Genomic DNA, 25,798 nt, shown 5'->3' with positions numbered 1-25,798 from the left:
TTAATCTATTGTATTAATATCTATATACTATTTTGTTACGTGGTTGAATTATATGCTTTAAGAGGTGCAGAAGGTTGGTGGGGCTCGCAACTCGCTTGGATTCGCAACTCGCTTATAATCTATGTTAGCTTATCCTTTCCTTCCACTTCACCTCTGCAGTGCAAGAAAGCAGGTAAATGCATAACTTTCGGGCACCACCACAATCGAAGAAAACAAAGTCAATTTCTCAAAGTACGACCAAACGAGTGGACTAGGCTACAAGACACCTCGCATCCACCATAACATCATGCCCAACCATATCTGTCAACTACCATCTGTCGTCCAATTCCTCGTCATTCATGCAAGTCATGATCCCAAGCAATCTTGTAGGCTGGGCGTGATTGTTCACAGAACCGACGATCTGTGAAAATGAGAGTAGTGCTTTACTCAACATCGACCGCGTCAATCTTCTTTTGAGGAGAGCGCTTCTCCACATCAACAGCGTCAATCTTCTTCTGGCGCTTTTCAACATCGACAGCGTCAATCTTCTTTTGAGGCTCACGCTTCTCGACGTCAACTGAGTCGATTTTCTTTTGGCGCTTCTCAACATCTACAGCATCAATTTTCTTCTGGGGTTCGCGCTTCTCGACGTCGACGGCGTCAATCTTCTTCTGGCGCTTTTCAACATCGACAGCGTCAATTTTCTTCTGAGGTTCGCGCTTCTCGACGTCGACAGCATCGATCTTCTTTTGGCGCTTCTGTGCAAGTGGAGGTACGAAGTCAGCCTATGTTTTGCGTAGGTTTTGTAGTGTTGTGGCTCACCTCAACGTCAACGGCATCGATCTTCTTCTGACGCTTCTCGACGTCTACAGCGTCAATCTTCTTTTGGCGTTTCTCAACGTCAACTGCATCAATCTTCTTCTGCCTCTTCTCAACGTCGACGGCATCGATCTTCTTCTGTCTCTTCTCAACATCCACAGCATCGATCTTCTTTTGACGCTTCTCAACGTCGACTGCGTCGATCTTCTTCTGAGGCATTCGCTTGGCAAGCCCAACTGGAACGATAAGGTTGGTTAGAAAACTTTCAGCACCACCCAGGTCTCGTGGCTTGCTTACTAGGTTCGACGAGGCCGAGGCCATTGGCGTCTGCAACAGGTAGTGCAGAGACGAGAGTGGTCATGCCCATCAGGACGGAGAGAATGGTAGTCGACTTCATATTGACGGATGAGGGGAAGGACAGACGATGCTAGAAAGATCGTGTTGGAATGTGAATTGATGGTTCGTTTCGTTGTGATGGTGTTCAGCCGGTGGTAGGATGTTCTTCTTATGTACGACGAGGCTGCCCAGCCAGTCTGCACCACCAAGGACTTAGCTGTCGATTCGGCGATGTTCGAACCCAACTCTCCCGAGCCTTACTCACTGGTACTCTCATTGAGTCTTACTCAGTACAAACTCGGCTTACCCTTACTCCACTGAACATTCGCAAGACTCGGTGATGGTTTCGGGTAATGTCTACGTACTGAAGTTAGGGTAAGCGATTACCTTACGGATTCTTTTTTCTTACCATGACACAAGACGTGACTGATCGCTTACGCGAATGGATGATTACTGTTCACAGATAGCTAATCATTAGACTTTACTCAGCACGAGCCGATCACTTTTACACTGTTACTACAGCCTTGTGGGGTCTGTGTAAGCATCGACACTAGTCATTAGTCACAACGAATGACGACGTATATCACTGCTCTGGATGGAACGTTTGTTCACAAGTCTATCACATGTGGTTCGATTTAGCCACGGATAAAGTGAATGTCAAGAACACGAGCACTAGTGCGATCCCTTCTATAGGCCAAAATGAAAATATTCAGTATTGAGAACGTGCATATAGCGGTGTGCTGAGTTTAGTTCCAGTGCATGTTCACAGTACTGTGTACGTGAACACCATGATCTTGCTAGCCCATCGATCAAGCAAGGATTAGAACACGGGTATTTCGCTTTGGTCGAAGACGTGCATATATCCCTGAGAGCGAGGCAATGGCTATAAATAGTCATGTTTCGTAGGAATCGATAAGTTGCCTGAACTTCGTTTAGACTTCATTCTCTAGAGGTTATGGTGACGATGGCTACGTTAGACTGGTATGCTTGTGGAGATGTGCTTGATTATAAGCTATCTCGGCATTGGAGCCTCGCTGAGATCTTCCGCACTCGAACATTGAGTACCGAATCCTAGGAGTCAGTGCTGCCCTTGCTAGATCCCTCGTCGAATGATTCAGGATCCCTCAGCTTCTCTTCCTCGTCTCCAATCACAAAAGGATCAAATTCCTCGCCTTCCACTTGCCCATAGCCCTTCTTGTTGTCGGTGCGCTTCGCAAACATCATCATACTTACTGCCAGCATCTCAATGGAAACCACCATCGCCCAGAGCCATCGTAACGTGATGCTCTTCTTTCCATGTAAAAGCCCAAGGAAGACATTGAGGTTCAAAGTTAGAAAGAGGGCACGACCAAGATAAACATGAACCGAGGAAGATCTAGTCCGCTCTCCGTACTTGACGTAGTTCATATGGTGTTTGTAACCGAACGTGATCTGAACCGGCACTGCGACAGCGATCGCAAGACCAATGATCTTGTGTATCGACGTGAAACTTCCAATCTTCGAGATGTTAGCTATGCATGAATGCTGTCCACGCCATTGACCACATACCTGAAATAGGTGTGTGCTTTTTATGACACCAATGAGACAGCCAACTAATAGACCAGAGGCAGAGATTGCTTGCACCAGCCAATGACCACGAAACGCCCACTTAAGTCCGCTACGGATCAAGAGAATTCCAATACAGTTGAGAACGACTGCAAAAGATAGTATCGCTCCATGCGCGTCCCACATGTTGATGGAGGAGCGGATCACTGGTGTATGAAGCTCGGAAGAGCCCAGAGCATGAGTCGAAGAACGATCTCCAGTGATTATTGGATACTCTTCGGCTTGGTTCGTGGATATCGCCTGTGCCATGTTGAGGAACTTGAGACCTTCGTCGCAGTCAGAAAGTACTTTTTCAGGATTACAAGACTTATAGCTTACCATAATCTGTATGCATATCCATCCTCAAGTTTGGGTCGTTGGTTCTGGTCTTTTGTATAGAGCTGCTCGCAAACAACCATGGTTGTTGTTCGCTGGAAGCGTTCAGTGGACCTAAACCGACCGTCTCGCACGAGTAACAAGTGGCCTGCAGGACATGGAAGCCATTCCCATCAACTTCCGTCCTATGGACGTGAACCTGTCTCTGATTCTTGAGCGAATGTGGTGCGTCGTGTCCAACTGTCGAGCGCAATGACAAGACAGTGTCTCCGCCATATCAGCACGTCCTTATACGAGTATCTAATAACGAGGCAACTCACCACCTTCTTGTTCTCCTGGCCATAACACAAACATCAAAGCGCGATCCATGGTCTCTCCAACTCCAAAGGCTGCCCAGCCGTTACGTTGATGGAACTTGACGGAGAAGGTCATGAGCAGATCATGTCCTCTTGCATGCTGCGATTTAACAGTGTTTATCGCCATGCATGCATCCGAATGCAGCGCTGGATCGTTATGGCATATTTGCACTGGCTCTGATGCTCGGCAAACATTAGTTACAGCAAAAAGCGATGTGATAAACAAGTTGAGTCGCTTCATAGTTGCTGAAAGTCTTTGCGTCAAGAAGGAGATCGGAAATCTCGTTATTCTCTTCGATGTAATGCGGAGTGAAGATAGTGGATTCCCTAATCGGATCAAGAAAGCTAACTTGAAATGGTCAATTGTGGGGCTGTAGTCAGCATCTCACGAGACAATTACGGCTGACTATGGCAAGACAATGGGCGCACGCACTCGATGACAACCGAGGATTCTAGCTCGCACAGAAGCGACAGAACGATGTTCCTGCGGAATGAGTCTCCAGAAACTCACATACATCCACTCGACATTTGAGTATTCCGATCCCTTTTCGCGATAGCTCTCCTTTTTCGCCCAGCTTCATACCCTCTTCAACGCGCCAAAGCGCAAGTGAAATGTCTCCAGTCTACTCGGACTTTTTCGACAGTCCTATCGGCGTGGTAAAAGCCATGATTCACTCCCTTCTCAGACGCCCGGCGACGTACCCGAGTTTTGCATCATCCTCTACTTCAGACCAAAGCGAAGACACACCAACCCGACCCAACAAACACGAATTGGATGCGAGGCCTGGTGAAACACGATCGCCATATGCACTATTACCCTACATTATCAACATTTTGTTGGCAGTAGGACTGACAGTTCTTGTTGGATTTGTCTTCCGTCCCTTTCCACCGCATGGTCCTAAGATGAAGACATTGAGCTGCGGATCTAACCCAGCTGAGGCGCGCACGAACGGCTGCACATACGATGTGCTAGGGAATATCTGGGTTCCTACTCCCTGTCTGGACACGGAAAATCTCGCCGACTTCAAGCGCATGGCTCCCTGGCTGGCATATGACTCTGCCAACGCTACTCGTCAGCTCACAGAGGAGGAGATGTCGGAATACCTCATACCAGATGGATATTGGACACCAGTGCGGGAGCACATGATTCATTGTGCTCTGATGTGGAGAAGATTGCATGAAGGGTTTGAGAAGAACGGAAGGTTATTGGATAAGCATGTTATCCAAATGCATCATACTGAGCATTGCAGCCAAACTTTGATGGAGCATCTTGATATGCCTACTTCCTTCCTCGACGAGATACGTACTCGAACAGAAGCCGGGTATTCCAGTTGTCAGGTTCCTGCTTGACTTGTTCGACGCAATTGTATTTAGTTATCATCCTAGGCAGCGAAGGCCATTTGAAACGTAGCTAGCCGATTTGCGCAAATTCAAAACGAACCTTGTGAAGCAACGAAATGAGTAAAGGAGAGGGTTCCAATGAACAGCAGTATGAATTGTGCGTGGACGTGTGCAGAGTGCGAAAGTTGGCTGGCTTTGATCACAAAGCGCAGTCTCGGTACAGTGCGTGACGGCTTAAGTCAAGATCGGAGATACTACTCAGAAGCATAGCGGAGAGTACTCGCACCGGGTTTGGGTATGTGTCGACGAGTGGTCAGGTTACGGATGGTTGTTAGTTTGGTCGTTGTGTCGTAGCTGGGTTGGTGAGCGCAGAGCTCGGGGTGGGCTCTATTTTCTCCGGCGCGTCCCTGGGGTCGCTGTTCAGCGCAACGCTGCGCCCGACGCTTGCCAGCCCGCCTATTTTGCCATCACTCAACCACGAAGTCATCTCGATCAAAGTAGGCATTTCTAGTCTAAGAAGACTCACTGATGATTCGCGCAATGTCAAAGATAGTAAGCAATGCTGTGCATTTGGTTCATGGAACGCTGGGTCAGCGCGACCGCAGATTGAAAGCCGCCTGGAGAGACAGGCCACACTGTCAACTGATGGTGATGACAACACCATCAGCAACGAGAGTAAAGACACTAGATCTGATGCGAATAGGTGAGTTTCGTGTCTTACACGTATGATTACTATACCCTTGTAGTAAGCTTTTCTTCCCCTGGAGCTCCGTCACTGGCTGCGATGGGTGGAGACCGTGCAGTAACTTCACGTGGAGTGCTGGTATGCTCGTTCCAGTATTGCAGCTCGAATCATCTTATCTGAGGATCAAGACCTCACCCGACACGCTTTGGTCATCAGATTACATGGAGAAGCTACAGATAGCTGAAGGCGTGGCCTCACAATCGTTGGAAGAGGAGGGACGTTCATGTTTACCTCTCACGGCTTCTGAGGGCGGCTTTACACCCTCGAGTGTCTGTATGATGGGTGCCAGAACTCTCGCGGAACGATCAAAACAGGGGTCTCGACAACTGTCCACTCCATCACTCGTAGCCATGGCATGTGGATTTGGAGGGTGCGTCACATATCGAGGTGATAACGACATTCTTGCAACTAACTTCAAGCTGCAGCTTACAGATTCTTTGGTCCACGATCTTCTCCCACGGCTCATCCTACCTGTTTTCTCTCGGTATATCCACAACTCAATCATCGCTCATATGGGCAGTTGCACCACTCTGTGGGTCAACCATTCAACCTATCATGGGTGTCATCAGTGATCGATCACATATTGCATGGGGCCGACGAAGACCATTTATCCTCGGCGGAGTACTATCTACCATCTTTGCAGCCACAACATTAGCCTGGTCGGAGCCAATTTCGGTAGCGGTCTGCACGCTCTTCGGCATAAGTAACGCCAACGGATGGTGGGGAACTGTTACGCGGACTGTTGCTATTCTAGCGATTGTCATCCTCAACATCTCGATCCAGCCGCTCCAACTTGGCCTTCGCTCGTTGCATGTCGACATTTGTCCGCGAGAACAACAAGCCATAGCAAGCGCATGGGCAGGCCGTTTTGCTGGTATAGGAAACATTATCGGCTATGTTCTTGGGTCCTTACCGCTGCCTTGGATCTCTGGTGATTATGAAGCCATGCGGTTCCGATACATGGTTTATTGGACTACTTTCGCACTCATCGCCACGTCACTTATCACTTGTTACTATACCGAAGAGGAAGATCCCTTAATGTCAACGTACGACCCGGGTCTTGAGCGCCCAGTCTATCGAGTTTTCCGAAACCTTCTCGATGGCTTCTCGCAAGCTTCCAATAGGGTACGACACGTCTATCTCGTCCAGTTCTTCTCTTGGCTCGGATGGTTTGGGTTTCTATTCTACAGTACAAGCTTGATCGGAAAGCTCTACGTCGACGAGCAGATAAGCGATAATGTCACGATAAGCTCATCAGTTAAGGACCATGGGATGAGGCTAGGAGCTAGGGCAAATCTGCTCTTCGCCATTGTAGCTCTAGCAACGAACATCGCGCTGCCGAGACTCTCAGAGATGTTGATGTCTATGTGTGCAAGGGCGAGAATCCGCGATAAAGGTGTCCGGAGCTCTTCTATACTACCTACCATTTGGAGTTCTAGTCAGGCGCTTTATGCGACGAGCGTTTTATCCACGACCTTGGTATCATCGAGTGCGACAGCAACGTTCATGATTGCTATTGCCGGTATCTCATGGGGTGTGACTCAGTGGGTACCATTCGCCATAATTGGGGAGGAGACAGCAAAGTATTCTATTGACGAAGAGTCTGCTAAAGGAGAGGATGAAAACGTATGGAGCGTGGTACAAGGCGGCACAATCATTGGTTTGCACAACACTGCAATATCCTCACCCCAGATCATTGCGGCCCTTATCAGTAGTGCCATTTTCTGGGTTGCACAAAATCTAAATGAAAAGCATGCTATAGTATGGGTAATAGGTTGGACTGGGGTTCCTGGAGCAGTAGCTGCTTGGCTTGCTTTCATGATGTAGGCAAGTCAGCAAGCCACAACCGAGTTCAACACAGATGATTCGTCACGAGCACATCTTCCATCGCAACAGTTTGATGTCGATTATTGTTACGACTTAAATTCCATATCTGCTCCAGCTCTGATTAACATGTCAACGATTTCAACGTAGTCATGCTCTATCGCTACATGTAATGGCGTCTCTCCTGCCACATTGGTGGCATTGACATTCACGCAATGCGACAACCCGAATGATATCAAGGACGCATGGCCGGACTGTGCAGCGAGATGTAGGATGTTGTTCCCGTAATCATCTACAATATAGACGTCTGCTCCATTCTCAACGAGAAGCTCTGCAATACTATCACGTCCTTTTATCACAGCTTTCTGCAGAGCATTGAGGCTTGTAGGTAAGGTAGAATTCGATGAGGTAGTGGACACCGATGACGGGACAGTGGATCGACCCTATTCAAGGCCGTGTCAGCGTTCCAATATGAGTAGATATGGAGCAAAAGAGGCTGGAGCAGACATACAAACAAGATGATATCGTTTTCTAGATGCGTAAGGGGAGTTGTCAAATCAAACACGTTGGTCATTTCGTTCTTTTGTTGCGAGGCGACGTTGCTGTTTTCTTGATTGGATATTGACGAAATGTTCCCTGCTTCTCCTGTACTGCCGAACAGGAAAGCTTGGACAGAAGGGTCGTCCGGTCCATTGCCCGTCTCCAGATCAGGCAATAGTGTATCTGGGGCCGTGGGGTTGATAGAATCTCGACGTGTATGCTTCGATTTTGTTGATTCTTTCGGTGGCGTTCGACAAGACTGCTGCTTTCCTTTGGGTGTTGTTGGTGGGCTATCTGATGTGCTGCGATTGAACACCTCCAGTTGCTGTAGTCGACGCTTGATGTTACGGCCTATGGAATTAGTCATGAATGGGGTCTAATTGGGGTGGGTACCCTACGATAGTTGCGCTGCGCGATTCGATTTTGTACTCTTCTTCGCTCATTAGCATCGGTCAAAGATTTCCAGTCCTCGTCTTCCTCTTGTCGTGACATGATTCCTTGGATTTCTTTTGGTGACATTGAGTTTTGGTAACGTTTGCGGCTCATGCTACTGAGACGATAGCTAGTTAAATCGAGGCGCTTCATATCCCGATGTCAGCTTTGTGATTCGCATTCAGCAGGTACGTCCGCCGTGGACACGGCCGGATGCTCTTTGGGCGATCCGATCCGCATCGTTGTTCGATCGGCATCATCTTTCTGATGATAGAGACACAATGACCTTACCAAACATGTGATTGAGAGTTCGTGCTAACCTTCATGGAGAGTCTTTCGGTTTCGCGTAACTCAAGGTGGGGACTTCCTAGGTATACGTAGCAGTCGTAGTGCGGCTTAACTACTCGGACCGACGCATGGCGAACTCGTACCCGGAACTTTAACAACGCAATTAACACACCTGGTCCATGTCAGACAGCCTGACGTGCACTGCCAGGTCGCATCGCGTATACACCCACGTTAATAGTAAAACGCATTAGTGTATTAGCTTGTGAATCTAGGAAGGTCGCTGAGTAAGATGCGTCAGCCTCGGAGTTTCCCCGGAAAATCACTACCAAGGTTACGTCTGACAGGCGACAGAGACGGAACCTTTCATCATAAGTAACAATTATCAGACAGAGGGAACCATAGTTGAAATTACAGTCCAACTCATCGCTACCACTAAGAAAATCGGATACATATCACGATGCCGGCGTTTTCACTTCTACCAAATTCACCGAAACCTGACTTTGACAACTATCGTCAAAAGCCAGTTCCAGAAGACCTAGAAGAGCAAGACACGTTACTCCAAAAGAACATTTCAGGATCGCTTTGGTCAAAGCCCTGTCGAGGCATTGCGTACGCGAACCTAGTGGCTGTGTCCCTATTCCTTTTCACAATTGTTGTCGGATCGCTCGCATGGCTACGCGTATCTGCGACACAGCAAACCGACGAAGCACCGAAACCATCAAAGGCGTACACCGATTGCGGTAGCAACTACTCAACAGCAATCGCAGCCGGATGTATATATGATATTGTTGCTCCCCAATGGACGCCACCAGAGTGCTACAATGCAGCCCTATCCGAAGAATATGCTGCGAAGATCCCAAAACCGATGTTCTTCCGTTGGGAAAATCTCACAGAGCCGATACCAGAAGACCCCGTGGAGATCTCAAAACATGATACAGTCTGGACATTCGACAAATATCATACGATACATTGTGTATACATCCTTGAGCTTGCAGCATTAGCTGCGTCGATGGCTTCTTCTGGCAACCAGGATGTTTTCTTGAATCACGTTGCAGCGAATTCCAAACATACGAGGCATTGTACCGAACTGTTATCAGGGAACATTAGCTTTCCAGGCGAGACGGAGATTCATCGTCCTGGATCCGCGCTTCGCTGCAAGGGATTGAAGTCTTAGAACAATGAGTCTATACTTAATACAGGTCTCCATTATGCAAGGCTGCCACCTTGGTGTACAATATTGTGAAACACTAATGTAGCGTGAATGCACTGGAAATGAGTTCTGTAGAAGCTTCCAGATACTTTGCTGTGCCTAGACCGTCATTGAACGTTAGACTTAGGCTCTCATGATCTTGCTGAAGCATACATGGATTAGTCGCTGCGATGTTTTCCCGGTGGTAGATGCCCGTGAGAAGTACGCATGCGTGAATGCTTACAATTGCCATAGAAAATGAGGCCTCCGTCAGATCCGAAGAAACATGCATTGTTCTCGCAGCATGCGTACTTACGTAGGTAAGTAATGTGCCATCTCAACCGGACATCAAGAGTGCCTATACGCAGTGCAGAACACCCATGTATGCAGATGACCATTTTCGCCCCGTCGTCCCCGCATGTAATCAATCATCGCGCTCGATTTTGGAGCTGTCAACACCGAGATCTCGAAGAACTTGTTCTCTCTACGTGACGGATATCCCGACGATTACCCGTGCTAACTACGTAGATATGCCAGTCACGTTTCTCAAGACGCGATGACAAAGCTTTGGATCGAGAACTATAGCAAGTACGCCTACCCAAGTAGGAACGTGCCGGTCGGACCGATGCTGGAAACCGCCGACGCACATCCGCATGCAAGTGTTTGCCAAGATCGCACCGGTGAACATAAGCCCGCTGGGCAGTCTTGACATGCATCTGCAAGACATCACTATGCCGAAAATGCACAGAACCAGATGAACATCACGTCGTCAATCGGTGCTATGGTCACTGACGCGCCTCGGGGCCACGTAGCTCTCCACAAACCCCGCCCCCAGATTTCGCATTCTCATCCTTCGAATCGACAATTCGAGATGCTTTCACCAATCTACCGCTGGAAATGAGAAGGAGAGCGACACATACATCCCTAGGAAGAAACATGCAAGAGGCTAATGGAGATTTCCGTAATGCAAGCAAAGCGGTTTCGAACAGGGACTGTTCCATGCTCACCACTATGCAGTAAGACGCTGAATTCTTGCAGCTACGGATCTGCGCTTCGGGCCGAGGCGCTAAGCACCTGCCCGTTGCTATGATCCATGCTGCACTGGCCGTACGATGTGAGGCCACAAACTTAATCTAGCCGAATCTCACTCCACACCGCCCACGTCTGTATGAGTCTCTACTCAGCAACTGCTTACTACATGTTAGTCATCGGGGTATTTCCGCCGGCTCAACGTTCCGCTCCCGTAGTAGACGATGCATGTTGCGACGTGATCATGTGAGCAGCTTCCGGATTTGCTCAGAATGGTAGCATCCGAGATTGGCGTCGAACTTCATCATTGAACGGTCCAAGAAAACATTGTCTATCTCAACATACTAGGCGACTTTCCTAGCAACACGCAGTCTAGTTCGCCAGCACAGTTCATCCTCTCCAACCTATACGATCGGGCCAAAATCAAAGGCCAGTTATCGGAATTCGATCGAATCAAGAAGGCAATCAAGATGATGGGAGCCTTCTTGACGAAGTCTTCACGGCACGACAGTGGAAAAGAATATGTTCCCATACCCAACCCTGAGTCTGGCACCCCAGAGAACCATCACAGCAGAGAAAGACGCGGGCGTCTACCGAAAGGTGTCGTTATGGTGTCTCTTGCCGCTGTTCTGGTGCTGCTGATTCCAGTCACCTACCTCCTCTTCGCCGCAAGTACGCGGAGTGGCGCGTTCAATCATACCAGCCTACCCATCCAGCATGACGACAAAGGCACATTCATAGCCTGCCCAGAAGACCCTTCGTCGGCGCGGAAATCAGGCTGTTCTTTCGACCTTCTTGCCAACGGTTGGATTCCAGACCCTTGCTTTGACGCAACTATGCATCACGACTTCGTGGATGGCAAGGACTACGGTTTCTTCGAGGATCGAACTGGCGAGCACCGGGTACATCAAAACACAGTCATGGAAGGTGATAACAGCAGGTACCCAGATGGGCTCTGGGTGACCTTTGAAGAACACCACACACATTGTCGTTACTTGGTCAACGGATCCATCAGAGCCGTCTCGCGACCTCATGGAGCTTTTCTTGACGTGTATCTGGACAGGGATCATATGATGCATTGCTATGGCGTTCTCGGAGAACATCGCGATTCTGACCATATTGAGACATATGTCAAGGCTTTCTTCGAATCACGTAAATGTTACGTTCGTGATTGAGCCTCATCAGGCTCCCGAACTGTTTGCTGTTAGTGGGGTAGCAATCTTCAGCTAAGGAACAATTGCAGGACACAGTGTAAAAACTTCAAAATGAATGTTTCCTAATAGTCGCAACCTGAATAATGGAGGTGTTTCGTTGTAATGCCATCACGATAGTCTGGCACAGTGCATCGGGAGTGGTGACGAAATGATGTTGGACGATGTGCTGAATAGGCGGGCGGAGGAGGCGGGGTTGTCCAAGCGGGCGCCGGGCAAATTCAGCGCCAGATCGCTCCAAGGCTGGCACGCCAGTCTCACCACTTTTCCATCACCACATCCCAGTTATCACCGACTTCATGGATGATTTACGCGATATCCGACTTTCCACAACTTCTCTATAGACGAGGTAGTGCATACATATAGCCCTATGAGGCTGCGCTCATAGCGGGCCGTAACGGTGGCATGCTCAGTCGCTATACAGACAAGCAAACAAAACAACTGTATCGAAAATTACTGTCGTCAGTCATTGGACGTGAGTCCTAGCCACAGTTCCACTCTAACGCGGATCTTGCTACTTTGGGATTGCCAGCTGCTATGTTGCACACAGCCACCTTTCGATGAATGGCCAATGTCGCCTAGGGCCAGCGTCACGCCTGGTAAAACCACATGGCTTTAGCTCGGTCCAATCGTGTCCAAAACTTGTCAAGAGGATTGCAGCAGGCTACGTTGCAAGCTGTCTATATAAACACTGTAGCCTTGCTGCAAAGCTTGCAGCCTTTCCATTGTGTCTTACACTTAAATCTCCCACGTAATCTTTCACACTGTTTTCGTTAAGATAATGACTTTCATTTCGCATGCGCTTAATACTCATCAGCAAGAGCAAAGACCCTTGGGAGTTACCAACATTTTTCAGATTGTGGGATGGCGTTTAATGCTCGTCCGCCGTGCAAGTAACCAATTGCAGTTCGTTGGGTTAAGGCTTATTTGTTATGTATTATGGCTCAAAATTAGAGCCTGTGCAATCATCATCTCCCATCTCGGAATTGGCCGCCGAGATTTCGCTAGCACATTTGATATTCGAGATTATATATTGGTATGTGCACCGAAACCTCCTTGGGTAGATTAGATGGTCTCACTAAATTCCAAGTCAATCGTCTTGGCTAGAGTACGGTCCCAGAGAACGCCTGAATGGCAAAACTTCTGGCGCATGTACTATCTTTGTGCAAGGAACGAAATGGATTTCATCATGGATTATACCATGGCTTGGAGAGCCCAGCCAGAATTTGATTTGGAAGTTATCATCTTTTTGGACAATGGCCGCCGTTTCTCAGTTCCTTGTTCATGTAGGGCGGACGATAAAGGCCTTTTTACACATCTGCGTATGTTTTACGACCTGCAATGCACAAGACGCGGACTCTTCGGGTTGATCAGCGTCAAGTCAGTCCAAAGGATCGATGTGGTAAAGGTAAGATCACATTATCATCCTTCTGTCTCTTCGTTTACAGTCTAACACTCCTGCTTACCTCTAGCTTCATAACAGCAACACAGCAGGCAAGCGACTCAAAGATACACTGGATCTAGGTCAATATGGACCCTATGGCCGCCAGTCCCATTACTTCGAACATCCATCAGAATTGGATGGCGATACCATAACAAACAGACTCGTCACCGAGGAAGTATTAGCATCACCCGACAAACAGCGGCACGCACTTAATATCATACGCAGCTGGGATCCGCAAGTCACTAGTATAGTGATTCTCTTCCCCATCGTGCTGAGTTTGATTATATCGATCGTCTGGTCTGTCGTGGCCTCGAAAATGTTCAATGCGGATGTTCAAAGTAGTATACAGACTGGCTTCACAATCGGCAGCTATGTCGTGACCGCGGGTATTCCTCCGAGACACTTTTAGACCACAGAGCAAAGGACTAAACTTGGCAGGTACTCTGTTGGTTGCCCTAGTTGCATTCCTCGACAACAAGGTGAACGCTACGGAGTGTTGATCTTTGTGGCGAAGTATCTGGCTGCGTTCAGGAAGCCGTCACAATGGTTCGCTTGCTAGGGCTCAGCGCGATGTGCCGCCAATTGCTCCAGATCAATATCAACAAAAACAATCCGCCTCTCTCGTCGTTTGCTCACCAAACTCCTTCTCATCACTCGGTTCATGAAGCGCACCCCGATACACGACATTAATATCCCACAGTTGAAACAAAGCCGTTTTGACACCCAGAAGTCTCATATGCGAGTGCCAAGAGAGATCGCTGCGCCTTTCTCTTCCCCCGCCTTCTGGCTAACCTCGAATCTTGCTGTGGCCCAAAGGACCTGTTCTGATCGTAATTATGGGCAAGATTTCGCTAAACTTTTATGTGGATGAGATGATCGTCGGCAAGATAGTCGGCGAAGGCGTCAATACTGGTGGATGCAGCGCAGGAAACATAATTCGCGGCGGGTCACTCTGCAGCGTCCGTTGCTATTCCAGATATATTGACGAGAACAGATGTTGTCGTGTCAGGAAGTGCAAGCGAACTACAAGAGGGTGCAACGTTGCGGAATAACAAAGGCTAGTCAATCCGATCAACGGTTCAGAGATGTGTGTATGGTTTGTGGCGGTGGGTAAAAAGGAAGAAGAGGTAAACGTTGGTAGGGGAGACCTGCGTTGTACTTGGACTACTGGTACTTAGCGTTTCAGATAGACGACCAGATGCATTACCTCGACCAAAGCTTACTCCAACTTCATGTGTTTGGCGCAACACAATATGAGCTACGGTTATTTCTCGAGCTTTAGCAGCGGGAAAGTTGAAGTAGCCGATTGGACCCTGTTGTGTTGATATCGTTCCGATGATTAAGGACGGCTGAGATTTGTTCCAACACACCGTCGGCCTATTGCCGATCACTCGAGTCTTCAACGAAGTAAAAGTCTTGAACCGCAAACGACGCTTGGCTGTTTCCAAAAGCGTTGAATGTGGTTGTTGTCGTGATTATGCTTGTAGCCGTCAAACCTAGTTTGGAATGTAGACGGCATGAAAACAACAACATGATGATCTTTGGGATAGTCGTTGGTCACAGACGACCGACGTTCGAAAGCGGGCCGAAGCCAAAGGACGCGACTCGATTGCATCATGCAAGTGTATGCGTAGTCGGCACGTGAAAAGGATAAGCGACGCGTTAACCGGGTAAAACTCAATGGCAATGTCAGCAAAAGTCGCGGCAGGGAAATGGCATTGTAGTTGGGTGCAGGTGTTCGCATTGTCTTTGCAGTGATTTGCACGGGATGAAACCTGGACAGGATCGACACCTGGGCAGGACGCTAAATTTAGTCTCCCGGCTGCGCCACTGCCCTAAGGCAAGAGCATTAGGTTATTCAGCCGATGCGCTCAACAAAAGACGGGCGGCAGCCTGCCTGATGGAGATGATTTGCAGTGATGATGGGAGAGGTCTGTCGTGATGCTTGACATAGCATGTAGTCCATCCTTATATCACAATCAAAATGAGAGCAATCGCGCCAATAGCGCTAGGGGCGCGGCGGATGTGGCACTTCCGCATTCTGCAGTTGTTAAAAGTGTATTTGTGAGCCAATCACATGCGCCTCTGCTCCGTCGGCATCACGATTAAGCGTGAGAGGTCGCCCTACTCCTTTACACAGAAAGTGGTAGTGGCATGACGATGACGTTGTGAGAATGCCTGCGATAGCAGACGTATTAATGCAATGGATCTTGTCCTGCTCGCCGGCGCGCAGTATCGTCACCGTCGCGCGTCTACGAAAACAGACCTTCCCGCACCTTCTCTGTGGCCAACCGTCGAGTCGAAACGGAAGGAGCGTGCTGTGCACCGGTATACGAAGCTAGCGCCTTGTCGCGCTTTCTGTGGCCTGGCTTTCCTCTTCCGCTGCACCCCACCGTAAACATTCGCCTCAGGAGTTTGCCTACCAGCGCTGCGGGTCACTCCAGCTTTCCAACCTCACCCGCCTTCGATTCCTACACTCGCTATACGACTCTTTTTAATCTCCCTCTTGTCCATGCACTGCTGCTGCTGATCACCCGGGCCCCGTCGCCCCTGCCAACTCAGCGTCGTAGCTTCCTCTGACGCCTGTTTCACTCGCTGCAGGCTTACCCTCGCTCGCTGTAGTACTCCTCCTCAGCTGCGCCCCAACGGATCTCATACCAGAGCAATCCGACCTACACCCGCCCACCACACTTTCGAGCCGCACACGACACCCTCACGCCGACCCACGATACCTCGCCGACCCACCACGACCGCGTTGAGAGGCAGACTGGAGGGTGAACATGAAGAGGGGGACGTCATAATGGCCGTTACCACCTCGCGCGATGACGCGCTACGGCTACCTGACAATACTCAGCTCGAGATGCCCTGCCTTCAACCCACACAGACGCCCCCACGATCGAGACGGAAACATTCCACGTTGCCGACCCTAAGCGCATTCTTTCCACTTGTCCTCGTCCTGGTCATTGCCTCCTTCCTCCCGCTCGCGAGCGCCGTATTCGTAAATTTCGAAGATTGCCTGACACGAGTCTACCTGGCCGATGGCAAACAGACACCCTACCTACGTTTCACGCCCGAGTACGTCTGGGCTGACTTCAGTTCCGACTACTTGTTGAACGTCACCGTCTACGGAAATGTCTCCGGCCAAGCCCAGCCTGGCCCCTACCCACCGCTGGACGATGACAACTGGAAGGACCCAAACATGACCTTTGGCAAGATTGTGAGACTCGCGCCGAACCACAAGCACTTCACTACTTTGTTCTGGAGCAACAGGGTTCTGTCATACTCGGCATACACGGCTCCCCCCACCTCGTTCTGTGACTCCGTCCTCAACACAAGCTGCCCGGTCGCCCCTTCCTTTGGTGGTAATTTGAGCGAGTTCTGGACCATGCCTGCCGTCAGTGTTGCACACAAGTTTGACAGCTCGTATGCCTTCTCAACATGGGCCTCGACACTGCGCATCGTCTCTGGCGACGACAATGCCCAGGCTCTTGGCTGCATGTCTGCCAACATCACCCCAGATCTCGGCAAAACACTCACGGATGCGTTGTGCTACTTCCCGGCTGCGATACTTACGCTCGTGGCTATTGCAACCGTGTTTGCCGCCACGTGCAGCCCCTGGGGAACCTCGAACATCTTCCGATGGACCACCAATTACGGTCGAGACGAGGACTTGTTGCGCCTGGTCACCCCGGGTTTTGGAGATTGTCTGCAGTACATCCAGTTCGTCGTATTGGCAGGTAGTCTCAGTCTCAACTACCCTGGCTACTTCCAACCCGCCATCAGCCAGGCCAGCTGGTCAATTCTTTTGTGGAACCAAAGCTTCGTTAGTGGAGGTAATGGATCCCAGAGTCTTGTTGACGGCATCTACTTCGCCAACGGAACGTACGGTCTGACTCGGCTTGGCCAGTATGTCGGCATGACCAAGGAGCGTGATATATGGGCATGCATGGCTATCTTCCTGCTAGTCCTCATCGCCTGTGTCGTTGTGCTTACCCAACTTGGTTTCTTCGTACGCTGGCTCTACCGCTGGCTAACTCAAACGCAGGACGGTGACTTGACAGGGAAGAACTTCGCCTTCACAGCTGGCAACATCATCCGTGTCGTTTTCAACTATTTCCTGCTTCCCATCATAGCACTATCCTTGTTCCAGCTCGTGGTTGGCCCTCGCTCGCCGGCTACCGTCGTCTCTACAGCAGTCATCATGCTTATCGTCGTTGCTGGAGTAGCCACCTGGATCTTCTGGTTCATCTTCACCACACGCCCTCGCGCCCACTTGTTCGACGACCTTCCCACTGTTCTGACCTACGGACCCCTCTACAATACTTATTCTGATGATGCGGCGCCGTTCTCTTTCATCCCTGTCTTACTCACCATCATCCGTGGTATTGCTATCGGTGCTATTCAGCCTTCTGGTATTGCCCAAATCATCATACTTGCTATATGCGAAGTGATTCTGATTCTCACCTTGCATGCCTTCCGCCCTTTCCAGTCCAACACTTCGATGAACGCCTACCATACCTTCTTCTCGACTGTACGACTCATTTGCGTTCTCCTCTCGGTGGCGTTCGTACCGTCGCTTGATGTAGACGAAGCACCAAAAGGGTGGATTGGGTACATCATTCTATTACTTCACGCCATTGTCTTAATATTTGGCTTTTTCCTGAATGCTCTTCAGACAATCATCGAGGTCTCTGCCCGACTTGCGGGTGCAGGCGCTGACACGCGAGGTGGTCTTACAAAGGTATTCGGAAAGCGACAACTGTCGAAACGTAATGGTCGCCGAACGACTCGCGGCAGTCTCAACTCGAATGCCGCCATGCTATCCCACGATGAGAACAAGAACATACAGCTCATGAACAGCCGTTCTCGAAGTTTGTCTGCCAGCTCAGCTGTTCTTCTAAATGGACCTTATGACCGGGATAGCCAACGCGCAAGTGTTGGATTTGACGGCTTCAGCCAGGGTGACTACGGAAATGTCAGCCCAACTCCAGGATCAGGTGCAGTACCCTTCACGTTCTTGGGCGGATCATCAGGCCAGAGCTCCCGTCGACCTACCATGGGCACCATGGATGCTGCGGATCCTTACTATCGACCTCCACGCCCTCGTAAACATACTATGGATTCCATGACTGCTCCGGCGCTCGGGAAGGGACCTTTAGGAAGTGCAGACATTGTGGATGCACCATATTCTGACAATATGGATATCGAAGCTATCAAGGCTGGTGAAGGCCCATCTCGTGGCTCTGGAACACCCGCCCCGGCCTATCTGCGGCTGAATCGCGACGACTCTGATCCCAATCTCGACAGACGGAACAACAACAACACCGATTATTCTGTACGCGAATCTGACTTCTACTACGGACTTCGCGGCCCTGCCCTGTCTTCGCAACCCACGCGAAAGTTGAAGACAGGACCAGCGGATCCAATGAGTCCTGTGTCGTCGGCTACCGGTTGGTTCAAGAGCTTGAACTTGCTGGGTGGGCGGAAGAAGGAAAAGAGTAAGGGTTTCGAGGTTGTTAGGAGCACGCGCATGCCGCCACAGATGATGGCTGTTGAAGAAAATGTCGAATCGCCAGAGGTTGTGCAGGAGCCATATCGGGATAGTCCAGAATCGCCTCCGCGAGCTCGGAACGTATCTGGAGGATCGGGCGTGGCGACAGCGGCCGTCTTGACTGGCGAGAGACGAGACTCTACCGATAGCGATTCGGATACGAGCCAGGACGAAGAAGATTACGGTCCCGTGGACCGTGTCTCACCCACTGCGCCGGCCCTGGGGCCTATCGAGAGCTTTGGCGGAATTGAGCTGCCCAGTAGGATTGGGTCGCGTGCCTCTCGCGTTACACAAGCAACAGGACCCCCAAGTCGCGTACCCTCAATACCACGGAAGAACTCTAGGCGTACAAAGTCTACGGAAGCAGCTTATCTTCCAGATCGGTTGTCCACAGTCATGGACGTGCCAACATCGGAAAGCCCGATGAGTCAAAGACGAAGTCAACACCTGCAACCAGGTGGAGCTGGCGGATTGCCTATTCGCCTACCTTTTGGATCTACAGACCCTTCACCAGAGCGCTCGCCTGGGCCATCGGCGGCGTCAAGCATATATCGCAACGACGGCACGAGTTTGCATGCGCCAACACCAATTGGCGGAACGTCGGAGCGACCCCTCAGCACTGGAGTTGTTCAGCATCATGTTACTCAGGACAGCGTGGAGCGGAACGTGTACGACGCGGGAAGCCACCTGGAAGCGTCGGCAGAGATTGTGGACCGGAGTCGCAGTGGCAGCACGCAGCACAGCGGACGCAGCTACAAGAGATGAGGTCATTTCATTCAGATGTTTTCGGCACATTATCAAGGGACCGATATGTCTCATTTGTAATCTCGATTTTGGCGCACAACACGCACTTACGAGTCTCATTACTGTACAGTTGTTCAAAAGCGATTTTGATGGCGTTTCTTGGAATATGTGAGCGATTGGCTCTTTAGGGCGTAGACGTGGGCACTATATACTATCTTGAACTACTACATACAAGCGAGGTTGGAGGACGCTGGTCAGACCAGCACGTACAATAGTAATCTTAGTCAATTTGAGACTACCTATAGGAGTCTATGCGAAGCTTTTTGACACGTGAAGAGGACTGGGGGGGGATGTGTCGGCGATTCGTTGTTCCTTGACGAGGCTAAGGCAGGCGTGGCGGCGCAGATGGTCGCGTGAAGGGGCTAAGATAACGGCGATATGACGCCTGAGGCATTCAGACACGACGAAGCTCACGAACCCCTCGAAGCTAGCTGTTTTCCCTTGTTTGGGCCGTGCTACGTCTCGCGTCACCTGTTTTCTCTGGTCTGCCTTTGCTCCTCCCGATAGCCTGGACCTTGTCTCCTTAATCACGAGCGGCGCAGAGAGTGGTTGCAGTTCCCCTCGCCGAGCCGACGCGCGCAGGACCCACCCACCTCCGGCCTCTACACCGCAACCCAAGGCCGCGCAACTGATAGGTGAGTGAAAGCTACTTGGAGTGTGGCCACGTGCTGATTGGAAGAAGCAGCACTGTTCAGGGCATATTACTAAAAACGGTGCGAGCGTTGTTAGCAGAAACAAGTGGCGGCATGTTGCCGTGAGCCGGCCGACTTTCTCTACGAAGACCGCCCCTCCCGTTCACGTCGCATAAGCAGAGGCTCACTTGCCTTCGATTTCGGCGCAGTGGAGATAGGTTGAAACTGTCCTCCGTCTTCGGTCACGTCGATCCGTCATAAGACCTCCCAGATGCCTCCGAACGCCCACCAACGCCCGAGCGGTCCTTTCACCCACAACTCGCACGCATACGGCGGTCAGTATGACGGAGCGAGTAGCAGTGTAGATGGACAAAGCGAGGCTGTCATAGGGAGCAACTCCAGACATCATTCACAGGGTGTTGTTGCCTCCCATTTCCTGGCTCAAGACCGCGAAACGTGGATGGACTTTCTGAGAGACGGTACCGAGACCACTGTCCACCAGCAACCACAGTCTGCAAACTCCTCCCCCGCTGCCGCCTCCGAAGCCCACTCAAACCCCTCCTCCTCACGTTACACACTTCCAAACCGCCCCTCACCACGCACTGAGTCGTCCTCTCGCAGCTCCGATCGCAAGCGACGCCTCACGACCGCGGACTCGCCTTTGAGACGACCATCGAGCATACGCATGCACTCGGAAAACACTGGGGACTCGAATACGGACCCGATCGTGTTGGACTCGTCGCCTGCTTCGAATAGACCACTTCCACCCACTCCAACCATGGGGGTTGCATCACATACGCATACGGGGCCCATGAGGAGGCAGAGTGATATCGTGCTGCCTCCATGGCAGCCGGATAGCGAGGTCTCGCAGTGTCCCGTGTGCAGGAGGCCATTTTCGTTTTTACTCCGGAGGCATCACTGCAGGTACGTACTAAGAAGTCTTATATTTTCAATAACGTTGGGCATAAGACGTTGCCGTTTGAAGAGCTTCGGCTTCATCCGAGGATATGATTATATCGACTACTAACTGCGGAGACAGGAAGTGTGGAAGAGTCGTATGCGCTTCCTGTTCGCCACATCGTATTACCATCCCCCGCCAGTTCATTGTACATCCGCCATCTGAAAGCACGGCAAACTTCATCGACCTGACTGGCGAAGATGAGAACGCCATGTCGCCATTCGGCCCGTTCCGCAATCCAGCGCTAGGCGGCGGCGAGGAAGTCCGCGTTTGCAACCCATGTGTCCCTGACCCAAACTTCAGTCCACCACCCCGATACGACTCACTTGGTCATGGGTCGCGCCCCTTTCCACCTCGACCGACACAGGTGCCATCTGCGCCGCCGCCGCATCCTCGTGCACACAGGAGTAGTTCGAGTGTACATGATGCCAGTCGCTTCGCAGGTCAAGGACAGACGCATGGTGCACGTGATACCCCCAATGAGAGTAATCAGAATAGGAGAGTGAGTTATCATGGTAATTCCAATATTGGAGAAAGACGCCTTCCACCACTCCCTCCATCTGCGATTCAGCAGCAACACCAACATCCCCACCACCGCGCCCCTTTGATCTCCCAAACCATAGCCAATAACCGCGCCCGACAAGCGCAAAACCACGTAAACTTTGGCTACGGATCTTTCTCCGGCACTAGTCCGTTTGGTCAAGCGACATCCACGCCTGTGCCTCCTCCTCTGCAGCCACAGCACGCACAGCCACCCAGACCCAGAAGACAGATTCCCGAAGAAGACGAATGTCCCATCTGCGGCGAAGAATTACCACCAAAGGGTCCAGATGGCGACGATGCAGAGAGGACGCAGCACATTGAGGAATGTATTGCTCTGCACTCTGCTTCTCCTGGTCCCACAGCCGCGTTGAATCGAACGCAGACGCAGAATAGCCAGAGTTTGCCTACTCAGCGGACGCGTGGTATGAGTAGTGCGGGAGCGAATCTCAATAATAATCATCATCATAACAATGGCGGCGAAGGGGCTAGTAACTTGCAGAATCGAATGAGTCATGCTGCTAGGGGCATGTTTCCTTATGTGGCGACGGAGAAGGATTGTGTGGACGAGGAAGGGAGGGTGGCGGAGTGTACGATTTGTCTTGAGGATTTTGAGGCGGGGGATAAGATGGCTAGGTTGGTTTGCTGGTGCAAGTTCCATGAGGTATGTTAACTCTGAATGAATGAAGTGTGAGAAGAAATTCTAATAGGAGGACAGACATGTATCAAGGAGTGGTGGGATAAGAAGGGACGGGGTGCTTGTCCTACGCATCAATTGCAGGAGTAAGGGGTTGTGCTGTTGGGTATTGCGCCGTTGATTACAATGGCGCATGGTGGCTTCTTATAGATGGGGTCTGGTTCTGGCGTTATTTGTGGTATACCCCTCCATCATTCTTTAGTATCTGGTATCTCGCAGTGGTTATAGATCGCCTGTTCTTTGGAACATGGTGGCGTAGCATAGTTGCGGATAACATTATTACTACACTCATTATATTTGGTGGTTCGATGCGCGTTGGTGACATTGTATCAATCTCCGTTTCTTTTGCGTCAATACTGTGTATTGTGATGTGGATATCTTGATATGGGATACAATTTGACAGCTGTAGATGGGATGTGTTATGCGCGGCGTTCTTCCCGCTCCTTCCCCGCGGCTGCCTAGAGGTCATCCAACAACCCAGCTCTCACTGTTCACGGCACTCACCTCTCTACAAGCACATTGTCCGGTAACGACATGCTTTTTTCATGCTTTCGATGTCTTCGTTTAACCAATCGAGACGACATTCGCGATTCTGTTCATGTCATGTCTTCTCCAATTAGCGATCAAGCGACGACGGACTGCGCGCATGGAGGCCAACTTCTTGAGTCGGAAACACAACAAGACAGTTGCGCTGCGATATATCCACCAACTCAAACAAGCCTAGCGAGTCCGAAAAGAGAAACATTCAAACACGAGCCTCTCCCAGTTGACGAACAATCCATACGTCTCATCACGATTGAGCCTACTTTATCACAACCCGACGGACTTATTCAGTGTTCTATGTCACACACCAGGCTACTGGGTGCCCACTACATATGTTTGTCGTACAGATGGGGAGATCCTGAACCCCGTAAGCTCATTCTCCTCAATGGAAAACAGGCTCTCATTCAGACAAACCTTTTCGACTTCTTGGACACAGTCCATTCGACGTACCGAGATCCAATCTGGATAGATGCTCTTTGTATTAATCAAGATGACTCAGCGGAGAAGAAGCATCAGGTTTCTCAAATGGGCGAAATCTACTCGGGAGCTCGGTGCGTTCACGCATGGCTGGGCCGACCTTCAGAGCCGCCGAATGGATGTAATGATATACTAGAATATCTGAACCAAGAAGTATACGATCGAATGAGAAAAGAAGAAGAAGAAACAAAGTGGCCTGGTACACTACACAAGCCTCTCGAAGAAGACTTGAAGGCAGTTGTACAAGCTTGTGTCATGAACAAAAAGGTCCTCTTTGAATGGTTAACGACAAACATTTACAAGAACAAGTATTGGCAGCGATGCTGGATCATCCAAGAGATCATCCTGGCGCGCCATGTCGTTGTTCGGTTGGGCTCCTACACAAGCGAAATCTCGCAGCTCGTCGAAGTCGCTGTCCGATCGAATATGTGGCAATTCAGAGCAAGTCCCTTCGCTCAGTTCTCAGTACTCAGCATTGGACGCAGCAACATTATCGGCAAAGGTCTAATCACGCTACTTGCTGACTTCTCAATGGCAAGATCCACTCTTGATCAGGATCGCATTTTTGCTTTCGTCTCACTATGTCGAGAGAAGGCAAGGATCGAGATCGATTACACGAACTCGGTCGAGCAACTTGTCTATGAAACCTTGACAGTCTGTCAGGGATCTTTGTGTTTATGCTCAGCCCTTGTCGTCTGTTTGACTCTCTTTGGTCCAAAACCTGGGAATGATCGTATCTTGACTCTCCACATTGGCCTCGAGATTGATGTGCGTGGCCTTCGGTTTAGCTACTGGCAAGAGGGGCAGACATTCCAGCTTGATGAAGACAGGGAATCAGCACACCACAGAAGAAACGTAAGCGTGAGGCAAATCAGCTCTGTGAAACAGTACGATCCTCGACATACATGCTCTCTCATACCAATACTTCTACGGTATCTCTTTGGTGGTGCTATCGTGGTTCGTCTCTACAAAGATTGTCCTTCGCAATCTACGTACAACACCAAGGAGGACTACTTTCTTAGTGATCTTCACAGCAATACAACCATACCGATCCGTTCGCTCACAGATCGATTCAGCAATCCGGTAGATTGGATCGGCATCGAAGACGAGCAGAATTACATATGCACAGATACTTTCACCGTCCAGAGTACACAAGCTGGTCATCTAATTTCAGTACCAGTTGCAGTCCTTCTAAAATTTCGGCACAAGCTGCCCAACAGCAGGGAGTTCTTCTCTCGACCGCTGAGAGATTCTTTAACTTTGTGTCAGAGGGCTTTAGGGCAGAAGAGTGACTGCATTGGATGCCCCACGCTCTTTCGACTGAGACAAGGACCGTAGGATGTACACGATACGCTTGCTACTATATTCCGAAAGCTAATACAAGTAACCCTCTCTGATTTCACCTTACTATACCAACTCTTGGTACAAGGGACCATGTTTCACAACGGCTGTTCGCTTTGAAGATTGGGGTTCTTCGCGTCATGTTCAGTGCGGCTCGTTGCAGGCGCCGCGTTGGGGCGGATGTGGACCCCAGTGCTAGCTCCTCGGGCGGGGCGGGCGGATCATCGACCCATCAACTTCTTGGTTCCCGACACGTCACATCTGATGTCCTTCAGCCTTCTTCTAGCCTTCACCCCCGCATCCTGATGTAATATGTTGCTGTCGCTCTGATACCGCCTTTGGAGATGCACACTCAGGGACGTTTAAAACAACGCGACGGTCTTGAGGAAGCTGGTATGCCCACCGAAAAACGCGAAGACAGTCGCGTGTCGCGTGTCCCGCGACCTAGCTTCAACGCGTGAGCAGTTCGCTGGAGCAAGAGCGCTTCACGTTTGCCTATTATTCCTTGACCGCATATTTCAGGCTGAGAATTCGCGACGAGCGTAATGGATGTGCGCCTTTCGCCTGTAGAGTGTGGACGCAACGAGGCTGAAGAAGTCGATGATAGGTCGAGATAGAGCTGCATCCGCCGAGGCTTGCAGCGGCTGCATGAGAAGGCAAAAAAAGAGGCAAGCAGGCGTTCGTATCAATATGAGCATGCATCATTTCCCACTCACCAAATGGCACACCGCGATGCAGTATTGGAGGCCGCTCGTAGAACCTTACTCAATGCCCTCGCATGACGTAGCTTCAGCCTGTCCAA

General features: G+C 50.3%; 11 protein-coding genes across 11 annotated transcripts; 7 read left to right on the top strand and 4 right to left on the bottom strand.

Annotated features, from left to right (window-relative positions):
• Positions 1-422: 422 nt before the first annotated feature.
• Positions 423-1,195, bottom strand: AA0111_g10644 (hypothetical protein; the record flags this gene model as incomplete). Its single annotated transcript, XM_028644418.1, has 3 exons — positions 423-737; positions 802-1,034; positions 1,096-1,195. 3 exons carry the CDS (start codon positions 1,193-1,195, stop codon positions 423-425), a joined length of 648 nt encoding a protein of 215 aa, XP_028501826.1.
• Positions 1,196-2,205: 1,010 nt separating this feature from the next.
• AA0111_g10643 (hypothetical protein) lies at positions 2,206-3,486 on the bottom strand (the record flags this gene model as incomplete). Its single annotated transcript, XM_028644417.1, has 4 exons — positions 2,206-2,631; positions 2,683-3,005; positions 3,058-3,321; positions 3,375-3,486. 4 exons carry the CDS (start codon positions 3,484-3,486, stop codon positions 2,206-2,208), a joined length of 1,125 nt encoding a protein of 374 aa, XP_028501825.1.
• Positions 3,487-4,076: 590 nt separating this feature from the next.
• Positions 4,077-4,760, top strand: AA0111_g10642 (hypothetical protein; the record flags this gene model as incomplete). Its single annotated transcript, XM_028644416.1, has 1 exon — positions 4,077-4,760. One exon carries the CDS (start codon positions 4,077-4,079, stop codon positions 4,758-4,760), a length of 684 nt encoding a protein of 227 aa, XP_028501824.1.
• Positions 4,761-5,576: 816 nt separating this feature from the next.
• On the top strand, positions 5,577-7,323 carry AA0111_g10641 (hypothetical protein; the record flags this gene model as incomplete). The annotated part of the gene is made up of 2 exons (XM_028644415.1): positions 5,577-5,866; positions 5,922-7,323. 2 exons carry the CDS (start codon positions 5,577-5,579, stop codon positions 7,321-7,323), a joined length of 1,692 nt encoding a protein of 563 aa, XP_028501823.1.
• Positions 7,324-7,409: 86 nt separating this feature from the next.
• AA0111_g10640 (hypothetical protein) lies at positions 7,410-8,406 on the bottom strand (the record flags this gene model as incomplete). The annotated part of the gene is made up of 3 exons (XM_028644414.1): positions 7,410-7,763; positions 7,832-8,211; positions 8,259-8,406. The coding sequence occupies 3 exons, from the start codon at positions 8,404-8,406 to the stop codon at positions 7,410-7,412; spliced, it is 882 nt and encodes a 293-aa protein (XP_028501822.1).
• Positions 8,407-9,037: 631 nt separating this feature from the next.
• AA0111_g10639 (hypothetical protein) lies at positions 9,038-9,754 on the top strand (the record flags this gene model as incomplete). Its single annotated transcript, XM_028644412.1, has 1 exon — positions 9,038-9,754. The coding sequence occupies one exon, from the start codon at positions 9,038-9,040 to the stop codon at positions 9,752-9,754; it is 717 nt and encodes a 238-aa protein (XP_028501781.1).
• Positions 9,755-11,268: 1,514 nt separating this feature from the next.
• On the top strand, positions 11,269-11,973 carry AA0111_g10638 (hypothetical protein; the record flags this gene model as incomplete). The annotated part of the gene is made up of 1 exon (XM_028644411.1): positions 11,269-11,973. One exon carries the CDS (start codon positions 11,269-11,271, stop codon positions 11,971-11,973), a length of 705 nt encoding a protein of 234 aa, XP_028501782.1.
• Positions 11,974-13,198: 1,225 nt separating this feature from the next.
• Positions 13,199-13,862, top strand: AA0111_g10637 (hypothetical protein; the record flags this gene model as incomplete). The annotated part of the gene is made up of 2 exons (XM_028644410.1): positions 13,199-13,417; positions 13,482-13,862. The coding sequence occupies 2 exons, from the start codon at positions 13,199-13,201 to the stop codon at positions 13,860-13,862; spliced, it is 600 nt and encodes a 199-aa protein (XP_028501789.1).
• A 968-nt stretch (positions 13,863-14,830) lies between these two features.
• On the bottom strand, positions 14,831-14,986 carry AA0111_g10636 (hypothetical protein; the record flags this gene model as incomplete). The annotated part of the gene is made up of 1 exon (XM_028644409.1): positions 14,831-14,986. The coding sequence occupies one exon, from the start codon at positions 14,984-14,986 to the stop codon at positions 14,831-14,833; it is 156 nt and encodes a 51-aa protein (XP_028501790.1).
• Positions 14,987-16,253: 1,267 nt separating this feature from the next.
• On the top strand, positions 16,254-19,769 carry AA0111_g10635 (hypothetical protein; the record flags this gene model as incomplete). The annotated part of the gene is made up of 1 exon (XM_028644408.1): positions 16,254-19,769. The coding sequence occupies one exon, from the start codon at positions 16,254-16,256 to the stop codon at positions 19,767-19,769; it is 3,516 nt and encodes a 1,171-aa protein (XP_028501787.1).
• A 942-nt stretch (positions 19,770-20,711) lies between these two features.
• On the top strand, positions 20,712-22,725 carry AA0111_g10634 (hypothetical protein; the record flags this gene model as incomplete). The annotated part of the gene is made up of 3 exons (XM_028644407.1): positions 20,712-21,364; positions 21,480-22,602; positions 22,657-22,725. The coding sequence occupies 3 exons, from the start codon at positions 20,712-20,714 to the stop codon at positions 22,723-22,725; spliced, it is 1,845 nt and encodes a 614-aa protein (XP_028501788.1).
• Positions 22,726-25,798: the final 3,073 nt, after the last annotated feature.

This window comes from Alternaria arborescens (assembly GCF_004154835.1).
Source record: "Alternaria arborescens strain FERA 675 chromosome Unknown contig_37, whole genome shotgun sequence".
Taxonomy (NCBI): domain Eukaryota; kingdom Fungi; phylum Ascomycota; class Dothideomycetes; order Pleosporales; family Pleosporaceae; genus Alternaria; species Alternaria arborescens.
Note: the sequence above shows the minus strand (reverse complement) of the source record. Positions and strands in the feature narration are given on the sequence as shown.